The sequence below is a fragment of the Alnus glutinosa genome, chromosome 11 (assembly GCF_958979055.1).
Source record: "Alnus glutinosa chromosome 11, dhAlnGlut1.1, whole genome shotgun sequence".
NCBI lineage: Eukaryota > Viridiplantae > Streptophyta > Magnoliopsida > Fagales > Betulaceae > Alnus > Alnus glutinosa.
Window position 1 is genome coordinate 3,895,268 of NC_084896.1, and position 27,676 is coordinate 3,922,943.

At 36.1% G+C, this 27,676-nt stretch overlaps 1 protein-coding gene across 1 annotated transcript; it reads left to right on the plus strand.

Annotated features, from left to right (window-relative positions):
• The first annotated feature begins 15,328 nt into the window (after nucleotides 1–15,328).
• LOC133882761 (uncharacterized) lies at nucleotides 15,329–17,970 on the plus strand. Its single transcript, XM_062321976.1, has one exon. It carries the CDS (start codon nucleotides 15,670–15,672, stop codon nucleotides 17,611–17,613), a length of 1,944 nt encoding a protein of 647 aa, XP_062177960.1. The 5' UTR covers nucleotides 15,329–15,669; the 3' UTR covers nucleotides 17,614–17,970.
• Nucleotides 17,971–27,676: the final 9,706 nt, after the last annotated feature.

Consider the following 27,676-nt stretch of genomic DNA (forward strand, 5'->3'; position numbering starts at 1 on the left):
TTTCATAGGCTAAACAGATAATTCATCAAGACCTTAATAATATGTCTCAGGACTGAGGTCCAAGAAAGGCAAGAGACACTTTTTAAACCTAGAAAGAAAACTTTGAATTCACAAGAGAGATGGGAAAAAAGAGGTCATCTAAGGTATTTGTTTTATTATAGCAAATTTCAGTATACATCTTTGTAGATGTTAATCTTAAATCCTTATTAAGCAAGGCTTTTTTTTCTTCTATCATGAAAACTATCAATTTGTAAAAATTTGTACCACTTGAAGTCAATGGATCCATTTAGGTTATCCTTGTAAATGCTATACCAAATTACACATTTACAGTTCCCTATCTGATGTTAGATGTATTAAAATGATACATAGTATATTTTATACTAGCCTATAACCCACGTTATACGTGGGCTTTTTCATTATAATTTAATTTAAGGAGTCTTTTATATCATAATTAAATGTTTGTAATATATCATACTAAACTATCGTTTTGATTTGCAAATTTAGAAGTTTGCCAAATATCATAGGGTAACTAACTTAAGATCCTCTTGCAACTTGATAGAAGTTCTCAAATTTTCTTCTTTTCTAAGTAACCAACTAATAGATAAAAATTCAAACAGAACCAAAGCAAATGATTAAGAAAAGAAAGTAAGCATGACGAATTAGGATATCCGTTAAGGTATGTAAGCATTAGGTAAAGTAAATTCAAATATATGACCAAGACTAACGCATTTGATAACTTACAACAAATCTCAAAAGAAGACATGATTTGCATATTATTCATTGGGAAAATTGCACCGTTAGTCCCTGTGGTATACCATAATTATTTTTCACTCCCTATGGTTTAAAAAGTTCATGAGAGATACCCGTGGTATGCAATAATTACGTTTTATTCTCTGGGTAGATTTTCCGTCCACAATTTTGACGGAATACACGTCAGCGACACGTGTCGCCATCTTAATAAATAAATAAAAATTTATTAAAAAATAAATAAAAATACTTATTTTTTAAAAAAAATTAAAATTCAAAAAAAGAAAAACAAAACAAAACAAAAATGGGAAAGGGGGTGGCCTGGCCACCCCCAGAGGCCGCCGGGGGTGGCGCGCGGCCACCCCCAGGCCATTCGGGCCACCCCCGGTGGCCGCGCGCCACCCCATGCGGCCTCTGGGGGTGGCGCCACCCCCTTTACCATTTTTGTTTGTTTTTTTTTTTTTTGAATTTTAATTTTTTTAAAAAAATAAGTATTTTTATTTATTTATTTTATTAAGATTGGACATGTCAGCGCCACGTGTCACCAATAAGATGACGACACGTGGCGCTGATGTGGCATTTGACGAAATCTGTTAAAAATTTTAACAGAATTTGACGCCAATGATCGATTTGTAATTATTGCATACCACAGGGATCTCTCATGAACTTTTTAAACCATAAGGAGTGAAAAATAATTATGACATACCACAGGGACCAACGGTGCAATTTTCCCTTATTCATTTAAAAAAAATTAAAAAAATCTTTAGGTTGGCCTGCTCCAATCCACATAGCCTTCCCATATATTTAAACTAGTGTGCCTCATCCTACAGCGATAGCCCAAATGAGTGCATAACAAACCTTTTATGCTAAGAAACAAAGACAAATTAAATAGAAGAAATAAAAATAAGAAATTCTAAATTGGAACCCCACCAGTCTTTCTAGCTTCTATAGGATCCCTTCTGATGGAAGCTTTGAATATTATTTTTTTTGCCCAGGAAAAAAAGGCAAGCTCTGTAAGTGTTATTACATGTGTAATTACTACTATCCACACCCATATGAGAATAATATGTTTTGGCTTGTTGTTCATTGAGAAACACGTTCCTGCTTCATACAGAGTTATACAATTTACGTAAACAAAGTTTGATTGCAAATCAATTTAATCACAATAGTTGAGATTAATTTCATACGGATTGTCTTGTTGAACATAAATTTAATTTAATTGCATATATTAAACATAAAAGATGCAACAGGGGTAAAAAGATCAAAGATGAATTTTACCTTAATAGTGGACTGCCTAAATATCAATTCTAATATTATAATACCTTAGATTTAACAAAAACAATTGTAGTGTACATATCTACTCAGTTTGAATCCCATGTGATAGTTGTGTAATTCATCGACAACTTGCATCAACATCCTTAAGAATATGTGTTTCTGCCTATATGTGTGTAACAGATAGAGATACCATTGTTGTCACATAACAATAAACACTTTCTAATAGGAAATGAAAAAAAATTAATTACAGTAGAAGCATAATTTCCATTCCTTCAAGAAAGAACAAACGAATAATATGTCTCTCGGTCGTGAAAATTGGTCAGTAATTTCCAGTCCCATTAACTATCAAAGTATAAATATGTGAGTATTTAGTCTCACATTGGACAGTACTCATTTTACCCAACAACACAATACGGGAAAGCCCTAGTCTCTCTCAACCAACCGAAAAACAGACCCCCTTCAACCACCGAAGCTCGAAAGCTTTAGCCTCAACATAAAACCAACTCACATAAGCCATTGTCAACAAACAACACCAATTAAAACAAGCACGCCAACCCCAGGGAAGAGACAAAGAAGAAGAAAATTTGGCACATGGCAACAAGAGGGAGAAGAGAAGGAAAAGTCATGAAAAACCATTGGGAGGGGGGGGGGGGGGGGGGGGTGTTCTAGAGAAGAATGTTCTAAGAAATGTTCATTTCTCTCTTTTCTAGTTTGCTTAAATTTTATTACCAGGGATCAACTCAACAAAAATCATAAGTTCATACCTTGAGACAACAATCGAATTTGGAGACAACGACTACCGTCTGTCTGAATGTTTGCGAATGGAATCTAACAGCAGTGAGGAGCACCACTCCAAACTACACTGTTGAAGGGACAACAGAATGCGATGGGGAGGGCTAGCCAATTGACTACACCATCATGAGAATTTATTCAGGGGTATTTTCTGGTTCTCCTTTCTTTGCCTGCTGATGAAAGTTCAGAATCAAAAATCCATGTAAGAAGATAATAATTTCAAACATCTATTTACCCATGTAGAAGAGTGTCACCTTAAGAACGAAGCCTGGTGTATCTACAATGGTGAGATTAGGACAATGCATATTCAGCTCGCGTTATGATTGGCTTAGAAGAAACTGCGGTTTTAGTCTTCATCAAAAGTGCCTTAGTTCTGGACTTTATGATATCTGAAATTGCAGAAGCCAAAACAACAGGACTTCCATATTCTTCAGAATCCTCTTCTTGTTTCAATGCTAAACTTCTCAGTACTTTTTGTAAACAAAACATCGAAGCATTTGGAGAAGCAAAACACAAGTAACACGGCAAAATAACCACCAGGTCAAGAAGATTACATATGTATGTATTCATTACCATATGACCAATATAAAGTCTGTTTATGCCCAGAAAACAGAGAACCCACAAGTTTTACGGTTCTCAATATCCAAACCCTAATATGTTCATTCCCACGCTACTTGCTGTTTGACTCCCAAGAAACAAATAAAGGACTGAACTTGATCCACCCAGTTTCTACAAAGAATATTGGTTGTTTTCATCAATCACCGTTAATAATTGAAAATATTAAGTAATTTCATTTTTACAACTTTGTAATTCAAAACTTCCTCCTGTTTCTTGGCAACCAAACAAGGAATAGAAGTGTAATATAAAGCACTGAATACACACTATACATCTGTGAATCCGACATTTTCAAAAGGTAGCCTAAAACGTTAATCCCAGTTTTGTATATAAAAAATGGGGGTGACAAAAAACGATACCATTAGTAGCGTTTAGATAGTCGATTATGTGAAACTCACTAAAACACTAATCTGTATTCAATTAAAACTAACACAATCATTCGGCCTCCAGAGTCGACATTTCATTTCATTTCATTTCACTTGCTGGAAACTAGAAGCCAATTGTTTCAACATGAACCGCATACGTAAATCCAATTTCCATTATCTTTCCATCTTTCCCAAAATCTCAAGCAATCCATTTGAAAGAAGGGCACAGAGAAAAGAAAACCTGGAAGCGGCAGAGGGGTTCGAGGGCGGAGGGGTCGTAGACCATCTGGAGAATGAGGGGACGGCGGCTGCCCATCTCGACCTCGCGGACGTTGAAGCGGAACCCAAGGATGGCTTCGAGGAGAGAGTTCTTGCCGTCGGATTGGCCACCCAGGGCCACGATTTTCGGGATCGTCAGCTTCTCCCCGAAGGCCACGCCGTCACCTGGAGACGGTTGTAGGCCTCGAACCGAGAGGAGCGAGCCGAGGAGTCGGATGAGAAAGGGTTGGGATGTTTGCGGGACGTGTCGGAGAGGGTCTTGGAGGGCGTGCTGAGAAGGTGTTGGAGGTCGCCATTGGAGAGAGAGAGAGAGAGAGAGAGAGAGAGAGAGGGGGCGGATGGGGAATTTTCTTTTTCTTTTTTGAAGAGAGAAAGGGGGATGGGGAACTTTTGAAGTTAAAGAATTTGAATTTAGCTCCGAAGCCGTTTGGGTAGCCGTTGGGGAACGGGTTTTCAAATGAAATGCGTCTTCTAAAAAACTTTCAAAAAGTGTATTTGGTTTTGGGTTTTAAAATCGATTTTGGAAACTTTGAAATCGATAATTATTTTATGGGGAAAAATGATTTTTATACGGCCTGCTAAATTAAATTTGCTTGGTGAACTTTTTGTAAGTGTTATATATATTTTTAAGGTGACGTCAAAATGATCGGCGGCCTCTATGATGACTGTCGCCATCGAGAAATAATAAACAGAAGACCTTTAGCCGTCTTCTGTCCATCACTTTTCACAAGAAAAATATATTTTATTAAAAAAAAAATTAAAGAATACACTTTCGTTGTGGAAAGTGATGGACAAGGGACGGCTAAAGGTTCCTTGTCTATCATTACTCGTCGTCATCACTAAGCAGACGTTTACCATGCTAGCAGCTATTTTTTATTTTACTTTTATATTTTTTTATATGTAACAAGTAACACCCACACCTAAAAAAATGACTGTGTAAAAGTTTTGTTTTTTGAGAATGTTTTTGTGAAAAGTGTTGTCTTTTTAAAAGAGTTTCTATGAATTGTTATAAAAATAAATAAATAAAAATATTGTGTTAATAGTGAATAGTGAGGCTACATCTAAAAAATCCGTTTGGATAATTAATAGTTGAAAATGATTTTCAACCTCTAAAAAGCGAAAACAAATTTTTAATAATCTTACCAAATATATTATTTTTCACTCAATGAATGAAACATAGTGTCATTTTATAAAACATTAGAATACCCAAGCATCGATTGATGTTAATATCATGTCTTAAAGTGAAGAGATAATGAAAGTACATAGAAAGGATTATTAATTAAGTTCTTGTTAATGTTTTTGAATGTTTGTTACATCTTCATTTTTTTTTTTTAATCGGTACGTATAAAGCAAAGAACAAACTGAGAGTAGAGGGAGGGAGATAGATAGATGGGAAAGTCATCCAAAATAAAAATTACAAAAAGGGGGGGAAGATCTTTCTCACTAACAAATAGAATAGAGGGAGGAGGAGGGGGATATATATATATATATATATATATGGGAATACAACGTACTAGAGTGAGATCTAGCTGCGGTCCATTGTGCCACATTGTGGGCACAAAAGTGTAAAACTTTTGTTGATTTTCCTAACTTTTCAAGAGGAAGATGTTGGGATAGAATCAATAATACCATATATTGGAGAGAAAATTCTTGGAGTCTTGAATAATAAGAAGATTCTGTAGAGCCATAATAACAATAAGGGAGTAGGTCTCCTTTAAGAATAGAACTTTTAAGATGAAATAAAACTGCTAAAGATGTAGCTAATTGAGCAGCTAAGACTTTTCCAAAGGCAGAAGAACAAGGGTCACTTATTTGGAAAATCATCTTTATAAAATTGCCATTGCCATTGCTATCTCGACAAACAGCTGCTTGAACTGAAAAATTGTTCCTTGTAACTGTATCAAAATTGATCTTGAACCAAAGTGGAGGAGCCAGGAGTCCATTGCTCCACAGAAGGGGAGACTTTCAATTTCCAGGCATTATAATGTTCAAAACTTTGTTAATTGTCTTGGAGATGGCCAAAGCATCTTGTGTATTATCTTCATGATAGCTCTTATTCCTGTAAAACCAAAGAAGATCACATGCCACATAGACAAAACTTTGAAGTAGATGATGAGGAAAAGAAACTTCTTTGTGCTTCCACTTTAAACATTTGACCTTTTCGTTAATTGTGTAAAATTGCACGCGTTAATGAGATTTTGTTTGAGCAGAATTTTCAAGGAAAAAAGGAGGAGAAACAACAAGAGTTGGAATCTGGAAACAGCAGATTGGACTTGTCCCAGCTTTGGTTTGAGCCTGACTTGCATTTGAAGGTGCGATTTGGGGACAGGTTTGGTAGACTGGGCACGATATATAAACAGCCTTTTGAACCCGCCCAGGGCTAGCGGGCCTTATACAGCTCGCTGTTTATTCTGGAATTCGATCTGGGCCACGAGCTTGCTTGAACTACGTACACCCGGCCGGACCATTGCTTTTACTACAATTTTTTTTTTCTTTTTATTTTTAAAAAAGCATGCGAGATAGGCCAACTATAACTATTATAGCTGGGAGTAACCATAGTAGCACATGTGAAAGTCGCACAGGAAGGGCCTAAACGGTAGAAACCCTATGCGGTTCTTCAAGTCCGACTAAGTCATAGTCTGACCTAGCTCCATGAAGACATCAATGAGACCCAATGTATCTAATACTAATAAGATTGAAGATTCTCATATCGGGAGTCAAAACACTGGCCTTTTCTTCTTTCTTTTTTTTTTTTTTCTAATTGAACTCTCGCTTTAATACGTACCCAACTACTTATTTGGAAAAAAAAAAAATTAAGGCACTGAACCACCATCACTAGTAGTTGCTTTTACTATAATTTATTTACAAATTGATATGATAGTCTACATTTTGTAAGGAATTTATAGTAAAATAAATATATTTCTCATTTTCTCTTATAAAAAATAATATCTAAACCAATAGTGTTAAACTATTATTTATCTTAAAAGCTTAAGGAATATGTAAATTTAATTACTTAATCAATACTTTGACACTCCCATTCACATGTAGGCTCAAACTACATTTTCATAGGTAAGACTTAATACGTGAAATATTTAATTAAAATGAAGATAAATGACGGAATCAATGTTTGAACTCAAGACCTTTGCTTTGATATCATATTAAATCACCACTTATTCTAAAAGCTTAAGCTGATAGGAAGAAGTAAATTTAATCATTTAATCAATATTTTGATAAATAAAAATTAATATATATAAAATGAATTCGATTAATGTAGGGCCAGGGAAAACTCTTATGTACTTAGAAAGTTTGAAACCCGTCCAGTGAAAAATGTCAAATTTAATTTTGCACGTAAAAAGTAGTTGAATTTTGTTATATAGCTAACTCTGAGGAATCACGTGTGAGGTTAATCCTGCATCGATCGATCATACAGAAATTTCAAACATCATATGATTACAAACAGATGATATTGATATGTACAGCTAGACAAAACCACTGTAATATCGTACAAGTACGTATTTAATTAAGAATAACAGGCTAGCTGTTGTAATTTGTAAAGAACGACCAATGTCGTATCCATGCATGTCAATAATGGTCGGGACAATGATACATGTACTATAAGTGTATTATATGTGCACAATTTCAAGGTGTATTTGGAGAACCCACATGTGTAGGTCTCATTTCAATGTGTCTTGAAATTGTGTACTTATATTACACTTTTTGTAATTTGAACATTTTTCTAATGGTCCAAGTTGAGACATGCACATGCAATATGCAGATTGCATAGAGATGTTTCCTATGTCAGAACCATGGCATGCATGCATGTGACCCATTTTTTGTCGGTTTAACAAAAAACATTTAACGGATGAGATTCAGTAGAAGAGTCAGGTAGCTTGCGGGGTCAAAAACTTGAGTAAGACGTTACAATTTACAAGGATATATAGATCAGTTAGTATTGCTTTTCCAATATAGATTGTAGCTAGCAGGAATTTTCATGATAGCTAAAGGCTGTGGATGCATGGATGCCACACTCTAAGGAATATTGTTTAGATTTGTGTACGCATTTATGTCTGAATTGCTAATAATTTGAATATTCTGATAAAAAGGATGGGTGTACGTAAAAACTATATGCTCAAGAGAAGGGAATTCAGAGAAGAGAGATCCTAATTATAAATAAACAGCCAAAATAGGTGGGTATATAGAGGCTGTAAGACCCTCTACACCCTCTAAAGCAAAAATTGGACGATAATGAAAAGTGGGATCTAGTAGTGAAAAAATGGGATGATTTGATTTTTGAGGGAACGTACCGGCCGATTGGACAAAGCAGTGGGTGGGGGAGGAATGGATGAATGGTCCGTCCCTCATGATCGACATGGAATCTTCACAGCACTTTCCATTGGCTCCTGTGTGGAGGGTGCAAACAAAGCCTAAAAGTAGATGACTACAAAATTCCAAATTATTCCCATCTTCAATCATTACTATTCATCACATCTTTCATCTTGTTTTCTGCTGGTGTTGATTAGTTAGTTACCCGTGACTTCTGTGCAAGATCCACCCCCGCCGCCGCCGCCGCCGCCGCCGGTACTAATTTAAAGATCTGGTTTTAATGTTGTAGTTGTAGTTAATTACTGCAGTAGATTTGCTGTAAAAATATATATATATATATATATATATAGTGAAGGTGCAGATTTAGCCGCCGAGTCTTTTTAGTTAGAATTGTGTCGTATCTTTTACCAAAGAAATAGAGGCAAAACAGACATTTCTTAATTTTCTTTTTTACGCTGTTTTCTCTCTCTTTTTCCAGGTTGAAGATTCTTCTGTATATTTGTTGTTTTAATTACTTGTTAATTAACACTTATGATTATTGTGTCCGATATTGAAAAAATATTTTTTTTAAAAAGTACATATAACTCCTTCAAACTACCATATCATTATCAATACTCCTCTTAATGATAAAAATACCCTTCATAAAATTATTAAAAAACAATTTAAAAAAAAACACTAAAAAAATAATTAAAAAAATCTAAAATAACACAAAAAGTTATGCAAAAAAACAAAAAATAAAAACGGGTTTTTTTAAAAAAATAAAAATAAAAACGGGGTTTTCTCTTTTTTTTAGTTAAGTTATTTTTTTTGTTTTTTTATTTTATTTTTCTTTCTTTTTTTTGAAAGAAAAAAAAAATCTTTTTTTCTTTAATTTTTTTAATTTTATTTTTATTTTTTTTTAAAAAAAATTATTTCTTTAGTCTTTAGTTTTTATTTTTTATTTTTATTTTTTTCGAATTTATAAAGACATTTTTGTCTTATTGGAAAAAAAAAATTAGGATTATTTTTGTCTTTTCATTGGTCTTAAGAGGACATTGACATGTTTTGGTATTTTGAATAGGGACATTGACAATTGAGTAGTAGTTTGAGGAGGATATGTGTATTTTTTTTTTTTAAAAAAAAAAAAAAATTAATATGCTTGAGTGAGCTCAATAACATTTTGTAGTCCGTTTCTTTTTTGCTTTATTTAATATTCCATTCAATGACTTCATCAATTAATTGGATTTGACCATTTGCACATTAAGGGACAGTGACATGCATTTTTTTTTTTTTCCTTGTGAAACGAAGCTTCGGTTATGTTAAATTACCCTTAAAAACGACAAACTACCAATAAAATACGGAAGAAAAGATAAAAAAAAGACAAGTTCCCATCACAATATTTAGATTTTAGATCACAGGTTTCCATTCGGACAAGAAATTTTATGGTTGATGATACCAAATTTCGTGTATTGATCAGATGGCCGGGGGCGATCAGCCTCTGCAAAACAAAGCTCTCAGAAACACCGACCAACAGTGTCCCGTTCCACTACAAACATAAGTTGAGTATAAGATTGTTGTTAATTAATGCTATTGCTTATATGATTTGGCTTCAAACTTTATTCAAGGAATTTAATTTGGTGTCTTTTTCTCTACGGCTCATATTGTTTATTGCGACAATATTGTTGCTACATATCTCACGTCTAATCCAGCTTTTCTATAAGTACGTACACTTGGCCACTCATTATTCTAGTGAGATTTAACGTAAAACAAACGTGTCATTATACAAATAAAATAATATGTTTTGCTATGATTTTATAAGACTCGTCCATGATATTTTTAAAAAAAAAATCCCAGTTTATGATTTCTAGCTAACATCTGGGCTCCGTTTGTTTCGGTGTAAAATATTTTTTGAAATTTTTTTTTCGTATTTTTTGGTGTTTTATGCAACCGAAAAATAATAGTTAAACCAAAAATATTTTCAATTTGACCAAAAAATATTTCTTTAGTTTAGAAAAATTATTTCTAATTTTAAATTTCGTAAATCACTTTTTAAATTTTCTGGGTTTTTTTTGTTTTTAGAACCTTCCGTCCGGACGCCCCGCAGTGTCTTACAAATAAACATTGACGATTAATTCACACTTTTAATTGCTCGATCGACATTATTCTGAAAGACAAGCCAAAGAATAAAAGCTTGTTTAGGAATAGTAAAGCCACACCAAACCAAACTTATCCACCAAAATTCTTCCCGAATGCCACCAATCCAACCAAAGAAAAACAGTAAATTTATCCGTCCATCCCCCACTTTAAAATGAATAAGTTGCATGTTTGGCAACATCCTATTACGTACCTAGGAAATTATATTTAGGGATTTGAATTCTTGCTCATAAAGCAAAAAACCCTAATTTAAGGAAATTATATCCCATTATGTTAGGTTTTATATTAGGAAGGAAATAAGGGAATTAATTATCCCATTAAGTTTAGTAATATTTATGTAATATTTATTTATTTATCATTTTCGTATTTTCAGCTTTGTAACCCTATAAATAGGGTATTAAAGAATGAAATAATATCAAGAAGAAAAATTATATTCAACTCTTGTATTAGCTTTGCAGTTTTTTAGGATTTTTGGAATAATCCTAACATTAAAAGGCATAGGGTACCTCGAATACCCTACTATCATAATGAGATATATATAATTCCCTTAAATTAGGAATTCTTGATTTATGAGCAAGAATCCAAATTCCTAAATATAATTCCTTAGGCACGTAACACATCCCTACTCTTCAAAATCTTCCGCCAGCACCGAGAGCAACTTTGGAGAGCCTTAATTAAGTCTCCAAAAGCACTTTCCCTTCACCAAATTAGACCTAACCTAACCCAAGCAACCCACAAAAAAGACCTAGCCTTGGGAAAAAAAAACAACCAAACAAACTTCAAGACAGCAACCCTGGCCCATTCCAATCATCAATCCATTCTTCTCAGCCCCAAACCACCCTCATCCTTAGGCATACAAACAGAATTCCATGAAACCTTAGCCTTAGCAGGACCATCACATCCACCCCCCCTTCCACAGAAATCTATTAAATTTCTGCTCCAGAATAATTTTATAAAATGAAAACACTGGTCCAATAAGATTGAATACTAACCACCAGCACCCCAAGATATCTAACAGGCAGATCAAGATCCTCACTCATTTGAAGACACTCTGCAATATCAGCTCTAATCTGAAGTCCCCGCACCACACCACAAGAATCTATATATAATATAAAATTCAAACCAAACAGGCTAATTAATTTTGTATTTTTTTTTGTTTTCCAAAACTTTAACGCCATTTCATTAAAAAAAAATCAAATAAAAATAAAATTGTAATGCTAGCTAGCTACATTTGTGGTCCTTGGTGCAGACTGCAGAACTCGTTTTATATATATATATCCTCGTTGCCATTTTTGAGAAGGCGGTGAGCTCAACTGCTTTATAAACCCACAAAGATATATACATAACTACTTTGGAGTTTGTGCAGATAATTTGGCTATGAATTGTCATTTTCCCGGACGTAACAGTCAAAAAATAGATGATAATTTTCTGCGCGTGCATGTCGGTCACCCTTCGTCGGATGCATAATATCCAAGTAGATGCTTAAAGTGAAAGCTCCTCGTTTTTTTTTTTCCTCTTTCATTTCGTGTTTGATTTTTCTCCACTGTTATTGATTGAATATTTGAAAAGAAAAATAAAAAGGTAAAAAGATAGAGTAAAAAGTTAAAATCAATTGATTGCTTGAAAGAATTTAAGAAAGCATACGGCATTAATTATTTATAAATAATCATGAAATACCCCACATTATATAGCTTTATTATTTGTAGTCCTTGGAACTTTGTCCCCATGCATAAAAGACTTACCCTTTTGAGAATAAGATTATCCTCATTTTAAGTTAAATGGGATGGAATCAAACTTTTTTATCGTGATGGGTTATAATAACGAAGATTAAACTATATATATAATAGAGATTAAACTAAGAAATTCAATATACATATATTTTAAGAAATTTGTTTTAACCTAGAGAGCAAAAGCAACTTTGCTGGGTTTTCAATGGGGGTGGGGGACGCCTCCCTCCCTCGGTGGTGTTTTCCCCCTCGTCCTTCTAGGGTGGGGAGGTTTTTTGCTCCTTCCTGGTTAGTGCTAGTGGAGTTTTTGTTCCTCCATGTTAGATTCGGTAGTGGTTGATGTTCCCCAGCAAAGACTTCATGAGATTTAGGTTGGGGAGCAACTTTCTGGTGTGTTTTCCGGGGGAGTTTCTGACAAGTTGGTTTTTCTTTGTTTGGGTTTCTTTCTTTGGAGTCAAATCTGCTTACTTCGACTGGTTTTTTCAAGACACGCGCCTCTCCACGGTGGTCGCCGGCTTCTTCCAATTCAGCAGCCTCCAGCCATGGCCGTACCGGTTCTTCATGCTCGGCACGTGGCCTACATGAGCCAAGAAGGTCACTCCTTAGACCGACGCGTGTGAGTCACAGCTTGTCTTCCAGGGCGCGGTTGGGGGTTTTTTGGTGGATCCAAGGTCTTCCGGCGAATTTCTACTGTATATGAGGACTCCGGTGGCGGCACGTGTACTACTTGGCGACGGCGCCACCTGACGCCGATCCCAGATTTGGCTTATGTTTAAGATGTTTTATGTTATTTCTCTTTTCTTTTCACAGTTTGCCTCTATGATGCTTAAATGTTACTGAACTATTTGTTGGCTTAAGTGCTAGATCTGCCATATTTTATTTGTTGATTGTGCTTAAATGGGATCCGGTTTAGGTGCTGTTTAAAACTACAGCACCGTATTGTAAAAATATGAGTGGCTGAGATTTAATCTAAAGCATTGAAAAACATTTGCTTAACGTTTCTTTTTTACGTCGTTGAAGCAGTCTGGGGAAAAAAAACGAGGTTGTTGGGAAAAAGGCTCAAAAGCATTCCAAGTATCGGTCAATCAACACGATTTTCTTGACACCCAAAATAATCACTCTAAAAGAAAACACCATGGCTATAGTCTAAGTCTCTCTTCAGCTCTCACTCTCTCACAAGCTATAAAGCACAGTGGGCGCATTGCGCAACACTCCCCTCCGAACAAAAAGATCACACCCCTGGCCCTGCTTCCGTTACCTCACACACACGCACAGAGAAAACCTCAATTCAGACTCAAATTCTGACTCGGGTCAAGCCATGTTGGATGAGTTTGGGTCTGAGACAATGGATCCGCCACTAATCAACGAGTCTTCGTTTTCAGCGGCCAACCCATCCGCGTACAACTTGGTGGAGATTTGGCCATTCAGTGCAGAGCTGGGTAACGCGGGGCTGGGGCTGTAGATGGGTAGCTTGGGTCCAAACCTAGGCAGGGTCGGCGAGGGTTCCACCAATCGTGATGGGTCGGCCGAGGAATCGACAGTGACAGAGTAGAGTGGCGGTGATGGGAAGAAGAAGAAAGAAGTGAACTCAGAGGATGAGTCCTCAAAGATGGTTTCCACAAGTAGTGCGAATTACTTGGTTGGTCTCTTGCTTTGAGTGTTCGGTTTTATTTTTTTGGTGCAGTTCTTTGTTTGGTTGCCAGGAAAATGGAGGAAAGTGAAAGTAATTAAGACAAAGAAACACTCAATTTTGAGTCTTACATTTTTATGTTGTTTTGGTTTGGATAAATGAAAAGCTTGATGGAAGGTTTAAGCTTAATTAAGTGAGTGGGTTGTCTTTTTGTTTTCCGGGTTCAAAGTAATGAAACAAGAGTCCTCTTTCTTTCTATTTGGTATATGAGAATTGAAAGGAAATAGAGAGAAACAAAAGTTTTTAACTTTTTATGCTTTGCATTCTTTTTTCTTTTTAATCTAGAAAAGAAACATTAAGCAAACGTTTGCTTCACAGTTCACACAACTTAACTCTTAACTTGTAAAAAATGACGTTTGGTTTAAAAAAAACCTTGATTAAATCTTAGCCACTCATATTTTTACGGCACGATGCTGTAGTTTTAAACTACAGCACCTAAGCCGGATCCGCTTAAATGTAAAGAGTGGCTCATTGTTGTCCCTGTAATAATTATGTATTGTTTAGGTTGCTATTCAAGTCAAATTTATCTGGCTTAGGGTGTAGGGGGTCTTGAACCTCTTGTTTTTATCCTTTCCCTGGGGCTTTCTTCAATAATATATAATAGCACATGCTATTTGTTTAAAAAAAAAAATTGTTTTAACTATATATGAGTAATTTAGACCTCATATTCAAAACCTTCTTGGATCCCGCTAATAATGATGTAGTTTTTAAAATCATAATTTTATCAAAATTTAATAATGATCCGTAACAAGTTCAATAATGATATTAAAAGTCACACATCATTATTAAAGGGACGTGAGTATAACGTTTAGAATTACTCGAAAACAGAGCCATAAACCCTCGGCCCCATATAGTTCCATCACTTTGAAAAAGAGTCATCTTATGTTCAAAATAGATTTAAAAAATTTGATAATGTATATATTGCCACGTTAATGTTGTACGTAAATATATATGTTGTCAAATAACGTGATATCATGAACACGGTTAAATGTAATAAAATAAAATATTTTTCATGATTTTTGTTTAATTAAATACTCATAAACTCAAAGGATTAAATTTTTAAAAATTAAAATTAAAAAAATAAAAAATAAAAATAAAATTAAAAACTCATTGTGTACTATTTAGACCGTGCTGGGTTGACAAATTGTCATGCAAAAGAACAGAGAACGTAAGCACGTCATCAATCATCATGCAACGCCCCGCCATTAAATCCCACGTTCCTCTCATGCGCGTAGAATCACCTTGAAATACATGCAATTTTTTCCCACTCCGGAACTTAAGCATCGATCACCTTTTAGCCTCAGATTTCAAGCACCATAAGATTTAAGCTAATGGCGTATTGAAGGCGCTTTGCAAATTGCAGTCCTAGAATTTTCTTTTGAATTTTAGACCAACCAATTCGCCACCTACATATAACAGAAAGAAGAATGGTGGGTTTTTCTCTTTTTGCTTAAAAAATTGGGAGAAAAACCCGTTTGACCATCATCAAAATCTCCTCCTCTAAACACCGGCGGCGCCACCACCGCGAATCGTCACTATCACTAGCCCCGGCCACCACACCCCCACGTGAATGTGAATTCACCGTTTATAACAAACCCAACTCTCTCTTTTTCAGTCTCTTTCAAATTTGCATCCTTGGTGCATGTAATTTTTTTTTTTTTTTTCAGGGGATACGGTGGTTGATCAGTTTTTAAGGAGTTTCGGTGTTGGGTCCGCTTAGGCCATGGCGGACATCGTGAAGGAGATCCTGGCAAGGCCAATACAATTGGCAGACCAGGTGGCGAAGGTTGCTGACGAGGCGCACTCTTTCAAACAAGATTGCTTAGAGCTCAAGGCCAAGACAGAGAAGCTGGCAGGCCTGTTACGCCAGGCGGCGCGAGCCAGCAACGACCTCTATGAGCGTCCAACCCGTCGCATAATTGACGACACAGAACAGGTCCTCGACAAATCCCTTGCGCTCGTAATCAAGTGCCGCGCCAATGGCATCATGAAGCGGGTCTTCACCATAATCCCCGCCGCAGCGTTTAGGAAAACGTCCATGCAGCTAGAGAATTCAATCGGCGACGTATCGTGGCTGCTCCGAGTCTCCGCCTCCGCAGATGATCGTGACGATGGGTATCTGGGTCTTCCTCCAATAGCAGCCAACGAGCCAATTCTATGCCTCATATGGGAACAAATTGCGATTCTACACAATGGCAAATCGTTAGAGGAGCGCTCCGACGCAGCCGCCTCTTTGGTTTCATTGGCTCGGGATAACGATCGATATGGTAAGCTTATTATTGAGGAAGGTGGGCTTATAGGCCTTCTGAAATTGGCTAAAGAAGGACGCATGGAAGGTCAGGAGAATGCTGCCAGAGCCATTGGCTTACTCGGCCGTGACCCGGAAAGCGTCGAACACATTGTGAATGCTGGTGTCTGCTCTGTGTTTGCGAAAATCCTCAAAGAAGGGCACATGAAGGTTCAGGCTGTGGTGGCATGGGCAATCTCGGAACTAGCCGGGAATCACACCAAATGCCAGGACCATTTTGCGCAGAACAACGCAATTCGGCTGCTTGTTAGTCATCTTGCCTTTGAGACCATTCAAGAACATAGTAAGTATGCGATTCCCAGCAAACAACAAATGTCCATTCATTCGGTTGTCATGGCAAGTAATAATCCGAACCCAAATGATAAAAAGGAACAACATGAAGACTATGACAAGCTAACCAATTCTCGAATTCCTCACCCAACGGGCAGCCAAATTCCGAGCCAGATGCACAATGTGGTTACTAACACCATGGCCATCAAGTCACAGACATCGCAAAACCAATCAACACATACTCACAGCAATGAAAAAAAGCATCACAATCACCAGCAGCAGCCGAACGTTTCGCTATCAGGAACTAGCATTAAGGGGAGGGAACTTGAAGATCCGGCTACAAAAGCCCAGATGAAGGCAATGGCAGCAAGAGCCCTTTGGCAGCTGTCAAAGGGAAATGTATCTATTTGTCGGAACATCACCGAATCAAGAGCGCTTTTGTGTTTTGCCGTTTTGTTGGAAAAAGGAGCTGATGATGTTCAATACTATTCAGCCATGGCATTGACGGAGATCACGACTGTGGCAGAGCAAAATTCTGAGCTGAGGCGCTCTGCTTTCAAGCCTACTTCCCCTGCTGCCAAAGCTGTAGTTGAACAGTTGCTCAAAATTATAGATGAGGCTAACTCGGACCTCCTCCTACCCTGCATCAAATCAGTTGGAAACTTGGCAAGGACTTTCCGAGCAACTGAAACAAGACTCATTGGGCCTCTCGTGAGGCTGCTTGACGAAAGGGAAGCTGAGGTTTCTATGGAGGCTGCCATTGCACTTAACAAGTTTGCTTGCAGTGACAATTTTCTCCATGATTATCACTGCAAAGCCATCATAGACGCAGGGGGAGCTAAGCACTTAATTCAATTGGTTTACTTTGGTGAACAAATGGTCCAACTTCCTTCATTGATTCTTCTATGTTACATTGCTTTACATGTTCCTGACAGTGAGACACTTGCTCAAGAAGAGGTGCTTATTGTTCTTGAGTGGTCGTCAAAGCAGTCGCATCTGGTTGATGAACCTTCTATTGAATCACTACTACCGGAAGCCAAAAGTAGGTTGGAACTCTATCAGTCCAGAGGTTCAAGAGGATTTCATTAGTTCAATCATAACATCGTACGTACAATGTTGCCAAGAACAAATTCGAAAGAAGGTTTTTGTTTTGTTTCGGTCTTTCTCATAATTAGATGTATATAAATTAGAATTGCTGCGATCATCACTGTTGTGGCAATTACTTGTTTAGATGAGTTTCCCCTGTCATTTGTAGTACATTCTTCCTTCTCTTGTTTTTCTTCCATTCTCCATATTATTGCGTCAATGGTCATCCCTGTGAGTGCTTTCAATTTTATTTTAGTCTTATTTTCACGTTCAATTTGCCGGCATTGGATGTTTTTGAATCTGTTGTGCGAGGGCTTGAAGCTAAACCACAGCAGTTGAGAGTTGAGACTGTTTTATTTATATGGCATTGACTTTAATCTACAATTACCAATAACTTTCAAATCTTTTCCTTAATCATGCCCATCTCTCAAATGAACTCTGCATCAATTTTGACGTAAAGATCAATGGATTATTGACTACAATCCCTATGCTATGCATGTACAACCACGACCATCACAACTGCATGCAGCCATTGTCACTCAAACCCTCATTGTACCGCCCCTACAACATTGCTGGCCTGCTACCATTATTTTCAATGTAGTTAGCCCACCAGCGCAACAGCTTTGGCGCGCTTGCCAATTCTCTTGCTGCAGAACTTTGCAGCATTGATAAATTTAGGGCCGTAACCGATCCAAGTATTGAATGTTCAAGCTTTGTTCATTTAATTTTATTCGAACACGAGCCAAACTCGAACTTATCACCAAATTAGATAATTTGTTAAAGTTTGGCTCATTTATTTTGAATGAAGTCAGCCCACATCGGCAAGCACAACAGCTTACACTTGCCAATTCTCTTGCTGCAGAACTTTGCTCCATTGATAAATTTAATTAGGGCTGTAATCTACTGAAGTATTGAATGTTCAAGTTCTGTTTATTTAATTTTATTCAAATACGAACCGAGCTCAAGTTTATCAAAGAGCTAAATAATTTGTTCAAATTTGGCTCATTTATTTTCAATGAAGTCAGCCCCATACCAGCCAGTGCAACAGCTTACACTTGCCAATTCTCTTGCTGCGTGCAAAACTTTGCTGCATTGATAATAAAGCTTACCACAATCTAACATCTAATGACATAAAGCTCAATGCTCACCTAACATTTCAAATTGCAGGTTGCTTCGAATGCCACGCGCGTTCACAATTACCTCTTACATTTCTACTTACCATACTAATCCAGATTATGTATGAAAAGGGAAGCAAATAGGGTTTTTTTAACTTTCAATGTATTCGGGGCGGAAAGCATTGCTGGACAAAGCATATATATGTGAAAAAAGGTAGTGAATATCACCTAGAGTAGAGTTCTGCAAGACGTTCTACAACTCTTACTACGAATTCCTTACAAATTAACGTGGCAATCTAATAGAGATTTGTTACGTGATAGTTTGTGCGACACTTATCACGTTTACAAATTGACGGAGCAGTAAAATGTGATACACTTATCACTGAACAGTGAAATGAGTATGTAAGAAATTGTAATAGAAAACATTATTCAAGGTAACTGATATTGGCCATCCGACTATTTAATTTACGTCCCCTCATATCAGAAGTGTGCTTGTTCTTGTGCTTGAATTGACCTCCGTTGAGTGAGTTAATTCATGCCCATCTAATTGGTCTTGACCCAAAGAATCAAGTACTGTTTTCAACATTAGCCCACAAGACAAAAAGGCGATGGCTCACGAACAGCCATATGGGCATGAAGAAAGGGAGGAGTACTACTGCTACAGATTGCAAAAAGTATGGACCAGTCATGGTTTGGATGTGGATGGTTCGAGCTTTTTGCCTGTTGGTATGCAGTCCTAATCCAGTCTTCTCTTTGTGTGAAAGTGGCACGTACACCCGCAATAATTTCATTATATTTCTAAATTCTGTAATGTAGATAAAGTCAATACAGTCATGACTCATGAGTCATGTCAAGTCCGAGCTCAACTGTGCTTTACCTTTTGAAATTGGTTTAACCTTGATTTGGTGAGCAAATGGACACGGGATTTTTCTTGTTTGATTGGCTCCTCTCCAGTCTTTTCGATGCAAGTATACATTCCTTGGCTACTGGTAGGTACAACTTGCCATATAATTGAGATAACACAAAGATCTAGACCCTTTTTTTTGGATAAGGAAAGAAAAAAATTGATTGAGACTCATTCTAATGATGCCTTTGTTAGCTCATAATGACGTATTTGCTATTCAATTTGCATTGCAAACGTGCTGATTTTAAGCGTAAAAAGAAAGTACAGGAAAAGTTATTCCATGCTTAATCAGCTTTTACCCTCTAGTTTTAAGCATAAGGAGAAATTTTTTGAAACATCTAATGCAGATCAACTAAGAGTGCGTCTGATTTCGCAGGCCAAACGCGTACTTTTAAACAAAGTGTGTCCCGTTTGAGAGTGAATATACAATTCAAACTATATAACAAATGCTATCTATATATATCTGATAGAGTTTGTCATGGAGACAAACACTAGTATCAATATTGTTGTGCAGATATAGGAGATAGAGTTGCTGCAGATCGACGTGAACAATTGTGAGTTAATTGGGAGGTTGGTTAACAATAACTGATAGTTCATTTGAAAAAAAGGTAGTTTGAAAACATGAAAAAACATCATGTTTTGAGACGGCATGCAACGATTTTAAATCAAACCACGATTTTTCAAAAATCTCACTCTCTCACTTTCATTAACTATGTTTTGAAATCGTTATTTTTTCAAATGGCACCTTTTAAAACCAAACGGATCGGACAGTAAGACAAACTCGTTCGAACTAGACAAGATTTATATAGTCTTCATGCACAAAGATCCATCTCAATGACTGTTTCGAATATTGCTAATGCAAAGAGCTGGAGTCGATCTAGCCACCCAAATGGAAGAAGTTAAATATAATACTCTGAACCACTTGAACATCTAATTTTGTTGTATGAGGAACGAAGATGGCTTAAATACACAAATGGTTGCATGCCATAATCTTACTTTTGTGCTCCTCATATGCCTATGCTTTCTTCCCGTTTGAACATTACACAATGGGAAATGGTAGGCAGGGGACACTCATCCGTCCCCTGTCCTACTTTTAATAATATAATAATATATTATATAAGCAAAAAGTGATAAAATCAAAGAAAATAAATGAAAAAGTAATATAATATATTATTATATTATTAAAAGTAGGACAGGGGACGGATGAGTGTCCCTTCCTATCATAGCTCATAAAATATGGATGAAAAATGCGACACATGACAATTAACTTTTTCAAAAAAAATCCCCCCATTTTGATTACGTCAAAAGACCAAACTTCTCAGCATATTAGTTTTATTTAATATGATGTTAGTTCCTCAAAATATTCCCATTTTAAAAGGTAGTGGTCTACAAAAATGCCGGCTCGTATATAAAACGCACCATTTTGACTAGGCATTCACAACATGGAGTGGCCGCTCGGTCACCTGCTGCACAGGACAAAAGAGGGTGGCTTGCATCCACAACAGAGGGTGGCCGATCGGCCATCCCCTCTGCAACGCAACAAAGGGGTGGTCATGCAGTACCACCGTACCACTCAAAGAGTCAAATGTGATACATTCCGTCACATATTGGGAGCGTAAGTGCAAATGTGATAGTAGTTTAAAGGGAGGAAGTGTAATAAACCCAATATGAAACAAATAACATGTAGCAAATTTTTAAAATGATAAATTTAATAAATAAATAAGGAGCCTTTAACTAGGGGGGAAAATATCTAAAATACATATTTTTGCCCTTGAAACGGTGGATTGGGTCGGTTACAATCTTCTATCCCAATTACATAACGCCCAACTGCAATTGTGAGAGACTCTTGATAGGCCCGCCTGCCCAAGCAATTAATTAGAGAATAGAGACCTATTCGAGCACATGGGCCTATTGGAGGCCACACTCAGCGTACTGTTGCCATTGACTTACCAGTTACCACACGGAGGGAATCTTTAGGTAGGTTGAAATTCTGAATGGGCCTTAACTAGGGATCTAGGCCTTGGGCCCATGTTGCAAGCATAGAAGCTAAATGTGTGGACCTTCGTACCTGGCCCAAGAAATATGATTGGGCCTATGCTTACTTGAAGGGCCTTTGGTTTTGGGTTCTGTCCATCGTGGAATGTGTACGATTGTGAAGGGACCAAAAGCCCTCTAAATGCAGGCCCTTCAGACCCCAAGAGAGAGAGAGTGTCGTGCCTTAATGGGCCGGCTAAATTTTAGTATTCAGATAGGGCTCCTTTTTGTAGTGGATATTCATTTGTTTCTTTCTTGAGGCTGAAAATTCATACAATAGCCTCATCAACACTTATATTCCATTTATTTCGACATAAAATAATTTTTTATTTTTAGCGAAATCATTTTTTAATTGAAATTATTTTTCGATGTTTGGCTCATTTGTGAAATGAGAGACAGCTAAACACGGCTGACGACTTTTGGCAACCTCTAACAAAGGTCCAACGAACTCCAACAGCGGTCTAGCAAACTCTGAAAATTTAAAAAGGAGAAACCCAAACTCAAAAAATGGTTTACAGTTTAAAAAAAAAATAAGTGGTCAAACTGAAAAAAAAAATATTTTTCAGAAAACATTTTACACCGAAACAAACAATGCCTTAGATTTACAACATCATAGTTATTTGATTATTTTCTTTACCAAATTTTTTTAAAAAAAAAAAGAAAAAAGAAAAAAGAGTTTAATGTATTTATTTTCGGATTTGGATCCTTTATTATTCTCTGTCAAAAAAAAAAAAGAACAAGAATAATAACAAGAAAATTAAGAAAATGACTCCCTTACCCAAAGAAGGAAATTCCAACCTACGCATAGTACTCCATGGGTGAGTTCTATACTTTGCAAAACAGATCCTCTCCATTTCAAATGAAATAGAGATAATTATCCTCCCTTACTTTGATAGGGGAGCTCCTTTCACCTATCCTCTCAAAGAGCACTCTGAGTAAGCTTTCTAAAAGTAATATTTAGCTAAATTTTGGCTAAAATTAATAAAAACCTTCATTTATCAAGCTCTCTACCCATTATCTATTATAATTCTTGTCAGATTTGTACTATATATACATTTGGAGAAACAATCTACCTCTCTATCTCATTTTCACACATTTGATATTCATTTTCTCCCCTCTCTCTCCCATCTCTCCCTCATTTCTCACCAACTTAAATATAACAAATCAATAAAAAAAAAATTAAGTAGAAAAATATTTAAAAAGTTTAATTAGTGGTACTCTTGAAAAATGAACAATAAAAGTGACCAGTAAAAGTGACCATCTCTGTAAGGAACTCATTAGAGATGCTCTGGTGATTATGAAAAGGGAGGGTAAAAGTAGGTATCCTAGTAACAGGACCATTTATTCCCTCCAAAGATTAAAAAAAAAAAAAAAAAGTGGTAGGTAGTTTCTTTCAAGTTCCAAGGATGTCTTAAAGAAGGGTGTTGTTTACACTTTACAGCACCAGTGTTTTCTGTTTCTTTTACGAAATGGCAAATTATTTTAATTAGGTTGTCAGTGGCTTCTTGGACATCTGTTTCAGTTTCCCATGAGGGTATTTGGCAGGTGGTCTCATTCATTACTACATACCATGAAAAAATTGTCTTCACATCATGAGTTGTAGCAGCTTCAACTACTGCTACTACTCTCTGTTTTCCCTCTCTCTTCTAGGAGGAATTTTTTTTTTTTTTTTTTAAACAAATTTTTTATTGATAAAAATCAACCAACAGGGGCAATTTCTCCCTCCTTACCATAACTACAACTTAAAATTTTTTCGACCTAAACTTTATTTATGTCACAAAAATTCCCTTTCAAACTAGGACGTGAGCGGTCGAATTCGCATCTCTCTTAGCACGTTCAATACTCAACAATTTTAGCTAGTGCAAACCTTCCTTAATTCCATCTATTATTATATGACCTATTTTTCTCCAACTTTAACCTCATTGCTTTAATTTGCATCTCTCTTTTAGGGGGAATTAGGCGGTCTATCAGTTTTGTTTAGGAACATCACTTGCCTTGACCTAGTAATTCTAGACGTTATATTCACGTTCCTCTAAAAATGATATGGCTTTTAAAATCGTTATTTGATTTATAATAAATCATTATTGAATTTTGATTAAATGATGATTTTAAAAGTCGTATCAATTTTAAAGGAATATAAGAGTGACATAAGTATGATGTCTAGAATTACTCGCCTTGACCATCTATGTTAGAATTTACCGGACACATGCACAAAATTTTAAAATATATATATATAAAAAAAAATCAACAAAAGAAAAAGATAAACCAATTAAGAATTTAATGTGGTTTAACAAGATTGTTTACGTTCATAAACAACAACTAGGTCGGCTCATTTTTTTTTTTTTAATAATGATATATCACTTTATTACTCAATAATGAAAATAGAGCAGATTCATTTAACAAAATAATTTCACATATAAATTCAAAAATTTGTTCCATCCAAACTTGATCTATAATATGTTTAACGGTAGTACTAGCTAAGCTATACGCCGCATTATGAGCAATTCTACTAAAATGATGAATTTACTGGTAAAAAAACGAGTTTAAACCGTTCAAGTGTCTTTTACTAGTTGTTCAAATCTACACTAATTACAATATATGGAAATCGAAATCGAAATCACTGTTTTAACCACTAGGTCGGCTCATTACTTAGCCCCAAATAGCAATAATTTTGTTCAGATTTTTTTTAATACTCTACTGCTGACATTCTTTTTTTTTTCATTTTAAATCTATGTCACTAAAAATTGGTTCATAAAAAAAAATGACGTCACGTAGAATAAAATGTGGAAAAGGTGTGTATTTTCTACGTGGTAAAATCCTCCAAATTGTATTTTCTTGTTTGTAATGTATAATTAATTTCTTGGTCTTGTTTATTTTTGTACAGTACCTTATACTCTATGACAGCCTCTACTACACTATAAAAATCATAAATAGGCCTCGTGACAATACAATATTATTAAGGTTAATATAGTCAAGATGAACCCTTTTTTTTTTCCACTTTACCAAATAACTTTTTTAAAAAATTTTTCTCCAAAAAAGAATTGAAAACTCTTTTCATCCTTTTATATTATATAATCAACTTTTATTACCATTTTTTTAAAAAAAAGAATTACCAAACAAATCCAATTTGTTTAATTCAATAGCAAGTAATTTTACATGCATTCAACAAAAAGCAAAAGGGCTGCTGAATAGTGTGTAGCCCTTTTGGTCATCTGGTCGTACAGTCGTGCCCACTAAGTCTCAGAAAGAGATGCTTTGACTACCTTTTCCGTGTATTGACTTGCAGTGAATTTTACGAACTTCAAAACAATTGTCAGGATTTTTAAGATAAATAATAGAAATATTAATTGACAAGCATTTCCCTTATATATATAAGTACATCAAGAAAGAAATTACATAATAATAAAGTAAATAAAAAAAAAAAACATAGAATGGGCAATCCAATAAAGAACATCGAATTAACTTCATTAGTATCCATAAACAAAAAAATAAAAATAAAAAAATACATCAAATAAATAACGTGTCCCTATACTTTTGTAGCACGAAAATCAAAAAAGGTAGTCGCCAATTAAAGCGATTTGGCAAGATGCACCATGAATGGTGCAACTGAGAGGCATGAGAAGAATTACAAACCTTGAAAGATCCAATAACCTGATCTGTAGTCCAACAAAAAAACAGTTGTAATGGTACACCCAAAGATAAATCACCACGGTAAAAAAGACACTAATAAAGGACAAAACGAAGCTTGCCCAAAGCAAATTAGAACCAGTAAATAAAAATACAAAACAGAACATCGACAACTGCTAGAGCGGAGGGGGTTGAAGGGTCTTGACGCGTGAAAGCCAGGCACAAGCACGTGAAGACCCAACACCTACATCTGTGGCTCGAAGAAAGAGGGATACCAGGACCAATTGACAACAATAGCGGGGGAGGAAGTTAGGAGAAGGAACGTTGCCACCACGCCTCGGAGAGTGAGATCCACTCGCTGACGCATGAAAGCCACACTCCGATGTGTGGGAGTTTGTTGGAGACAAAGTAGGTGTCGGTGTAGGCGGAATACGACAGAGGGCATGGTAGTGGCTATATTTGGCAGAAGAAAGTAGATCTAGCTTCAAAAATTTTGACCCAAGATCCTTGACAAATCTGGCTAAAGACACAATGGAGGAAGAAGATAGCCAAGCCATTTGTAGTGGCGGGGGAGCCTATGGAGTAGATGAACTGAGATAAGGCCTCCGAAGAGGCGGATAGGGCTTCCAAAGAGACTATTAAGTGGATCAACAAAGCATGCGACTCTCAAATGTACATTTTAAGGAGTGTATGTGAGAATCGCATGCTTTATAAAAACGTGTCAATTTTCTTTGACCCAATATATTTTTAAAAAAAAATAAAGAAAGAAAGAAAAAATGTCCATTAAATTACACGTTCCATAAACTCAACCTTATATTTTCACTTGGTCACGGTTTGTTTCGACTTAAAATATTTTATGTCACTATATACACTTCTTGAAAAAAAAAAAAAATGGCTATTTTTCATTGTATTTTTGTAACTCTGAAAATTGTTCAAAAAATATTTTTCGGTATTTGGCTCATATAAATAATTACTAAATATTTGTTATATTTTCATATAATGGAAGGCGCCCCCCAAAGCCACATTGTTTTTCCCAACTTCTTTTTTTTAAAAAAATAAAAAATAAAATAAAAATAAAAATAAAAAAAAATCCTATAATCTATTTAAAATTTATTTTTTAACCCACCCCACCCCACCCCCCCCCCCCCCCCCCCCCGGGGCACCGGGGCCACCAAAATATATATATATATATAAAAGTTACCTTCTGATAATAAATCTGTTGCCTCATCTTCTTCGACAAAAGAAAAGAAGAAGAAAAAAGGCCCTTCTAAAAGAAGATAATTCTTCTGAGCTCTCTCTGGATACTACTGGCTTGTGGCGGAGTAAACCGCCACCTGTTCGGGCATGACCCATTCACCACTCAAGATGCGCTGGATGCTATCCTAGGTATTGAGGATATTCCAGATCTTGACTATTGACCCTCACAGGTTTACTATTATTTTCACACATCAGACAGCATTATCAGCTCCTCCATGAGCATCACTTAAAGTTATTTGTCTTTTGTGGACTTTTGAAGACATCAGACAGCATTATTGGCTCCACCCAGAGCTCCACCGAAAGTTTGTTTGTTTTTTGCGGACTTTTGATTACACCTGCTGCTGATCCGCCACTTTTCCCAACATCTTTACTAACTGCTACAGTGCCGTCGCATGTTGTTCTACAGTCCTGTTTTCACTATTTTACCCTTGTAATTGGTCTATATAAAGGACCAAAGCCTTCAAGGTAAGGCAGAAGCTTTTAGACTGGAAAATTTTATTTTCGAAATCTGCTATCTCCTGCTCTCTTGTTATCTTATTGTGATCCTCGGATCTCCTTGCTTGTATTATCCCCTGTTAATTCTGTAAGTATTTCGTTTTGAAATAAATTACAGTTTGATAATTCTGTTAATTTTGATAATTAATTTTATCATTATCATTATGTGCATCCCCTGTTGGCAGGTTTATACCTCCTTCCCCTTCTCCCTCATACACATACACACACCTTCTTTTATTTATTTTTTTTATTTCCCAAACTTAAAATGCTAGTTCCGCCTCCTGATATGCGGAGTTACAAGAAAGAAAGTGAGACAATGAAGATGATCTACGAAGAAATAGAGTATATTAGAATAGAATGCTTTTAGGAGTAAGATTGAGATCTAGCGTAACTGTTTATGTGTAAGCAGGCAATTGAGAAATTGCCATTGTGGGGCCTACTTGCTTGGACAAGTAGGCTCCGTAAGGAGTCTTCTCATAATTGCTTGCTCAAAGGTGTAGAAGAGCCTCATAAATTGGTTTGCACTGATGAAAAGAGTACACCATTTTTATTCTTTGTGAATATTATTTTTCTTTGTTAACTGAAAATATTTACAGGTTAACTTAATATATATATATAAAAGAGATAACTTTAC

What these genes read in the sequence shown, in the direction of transcription:
- LOC133882761 (XM_062321976.1), top strand. Translation starts at nt 15,670, where the DNA reads ATGGCGGACATCGTGAAGGAGATCCTGGCAAGGCCAATACAATTGGCA.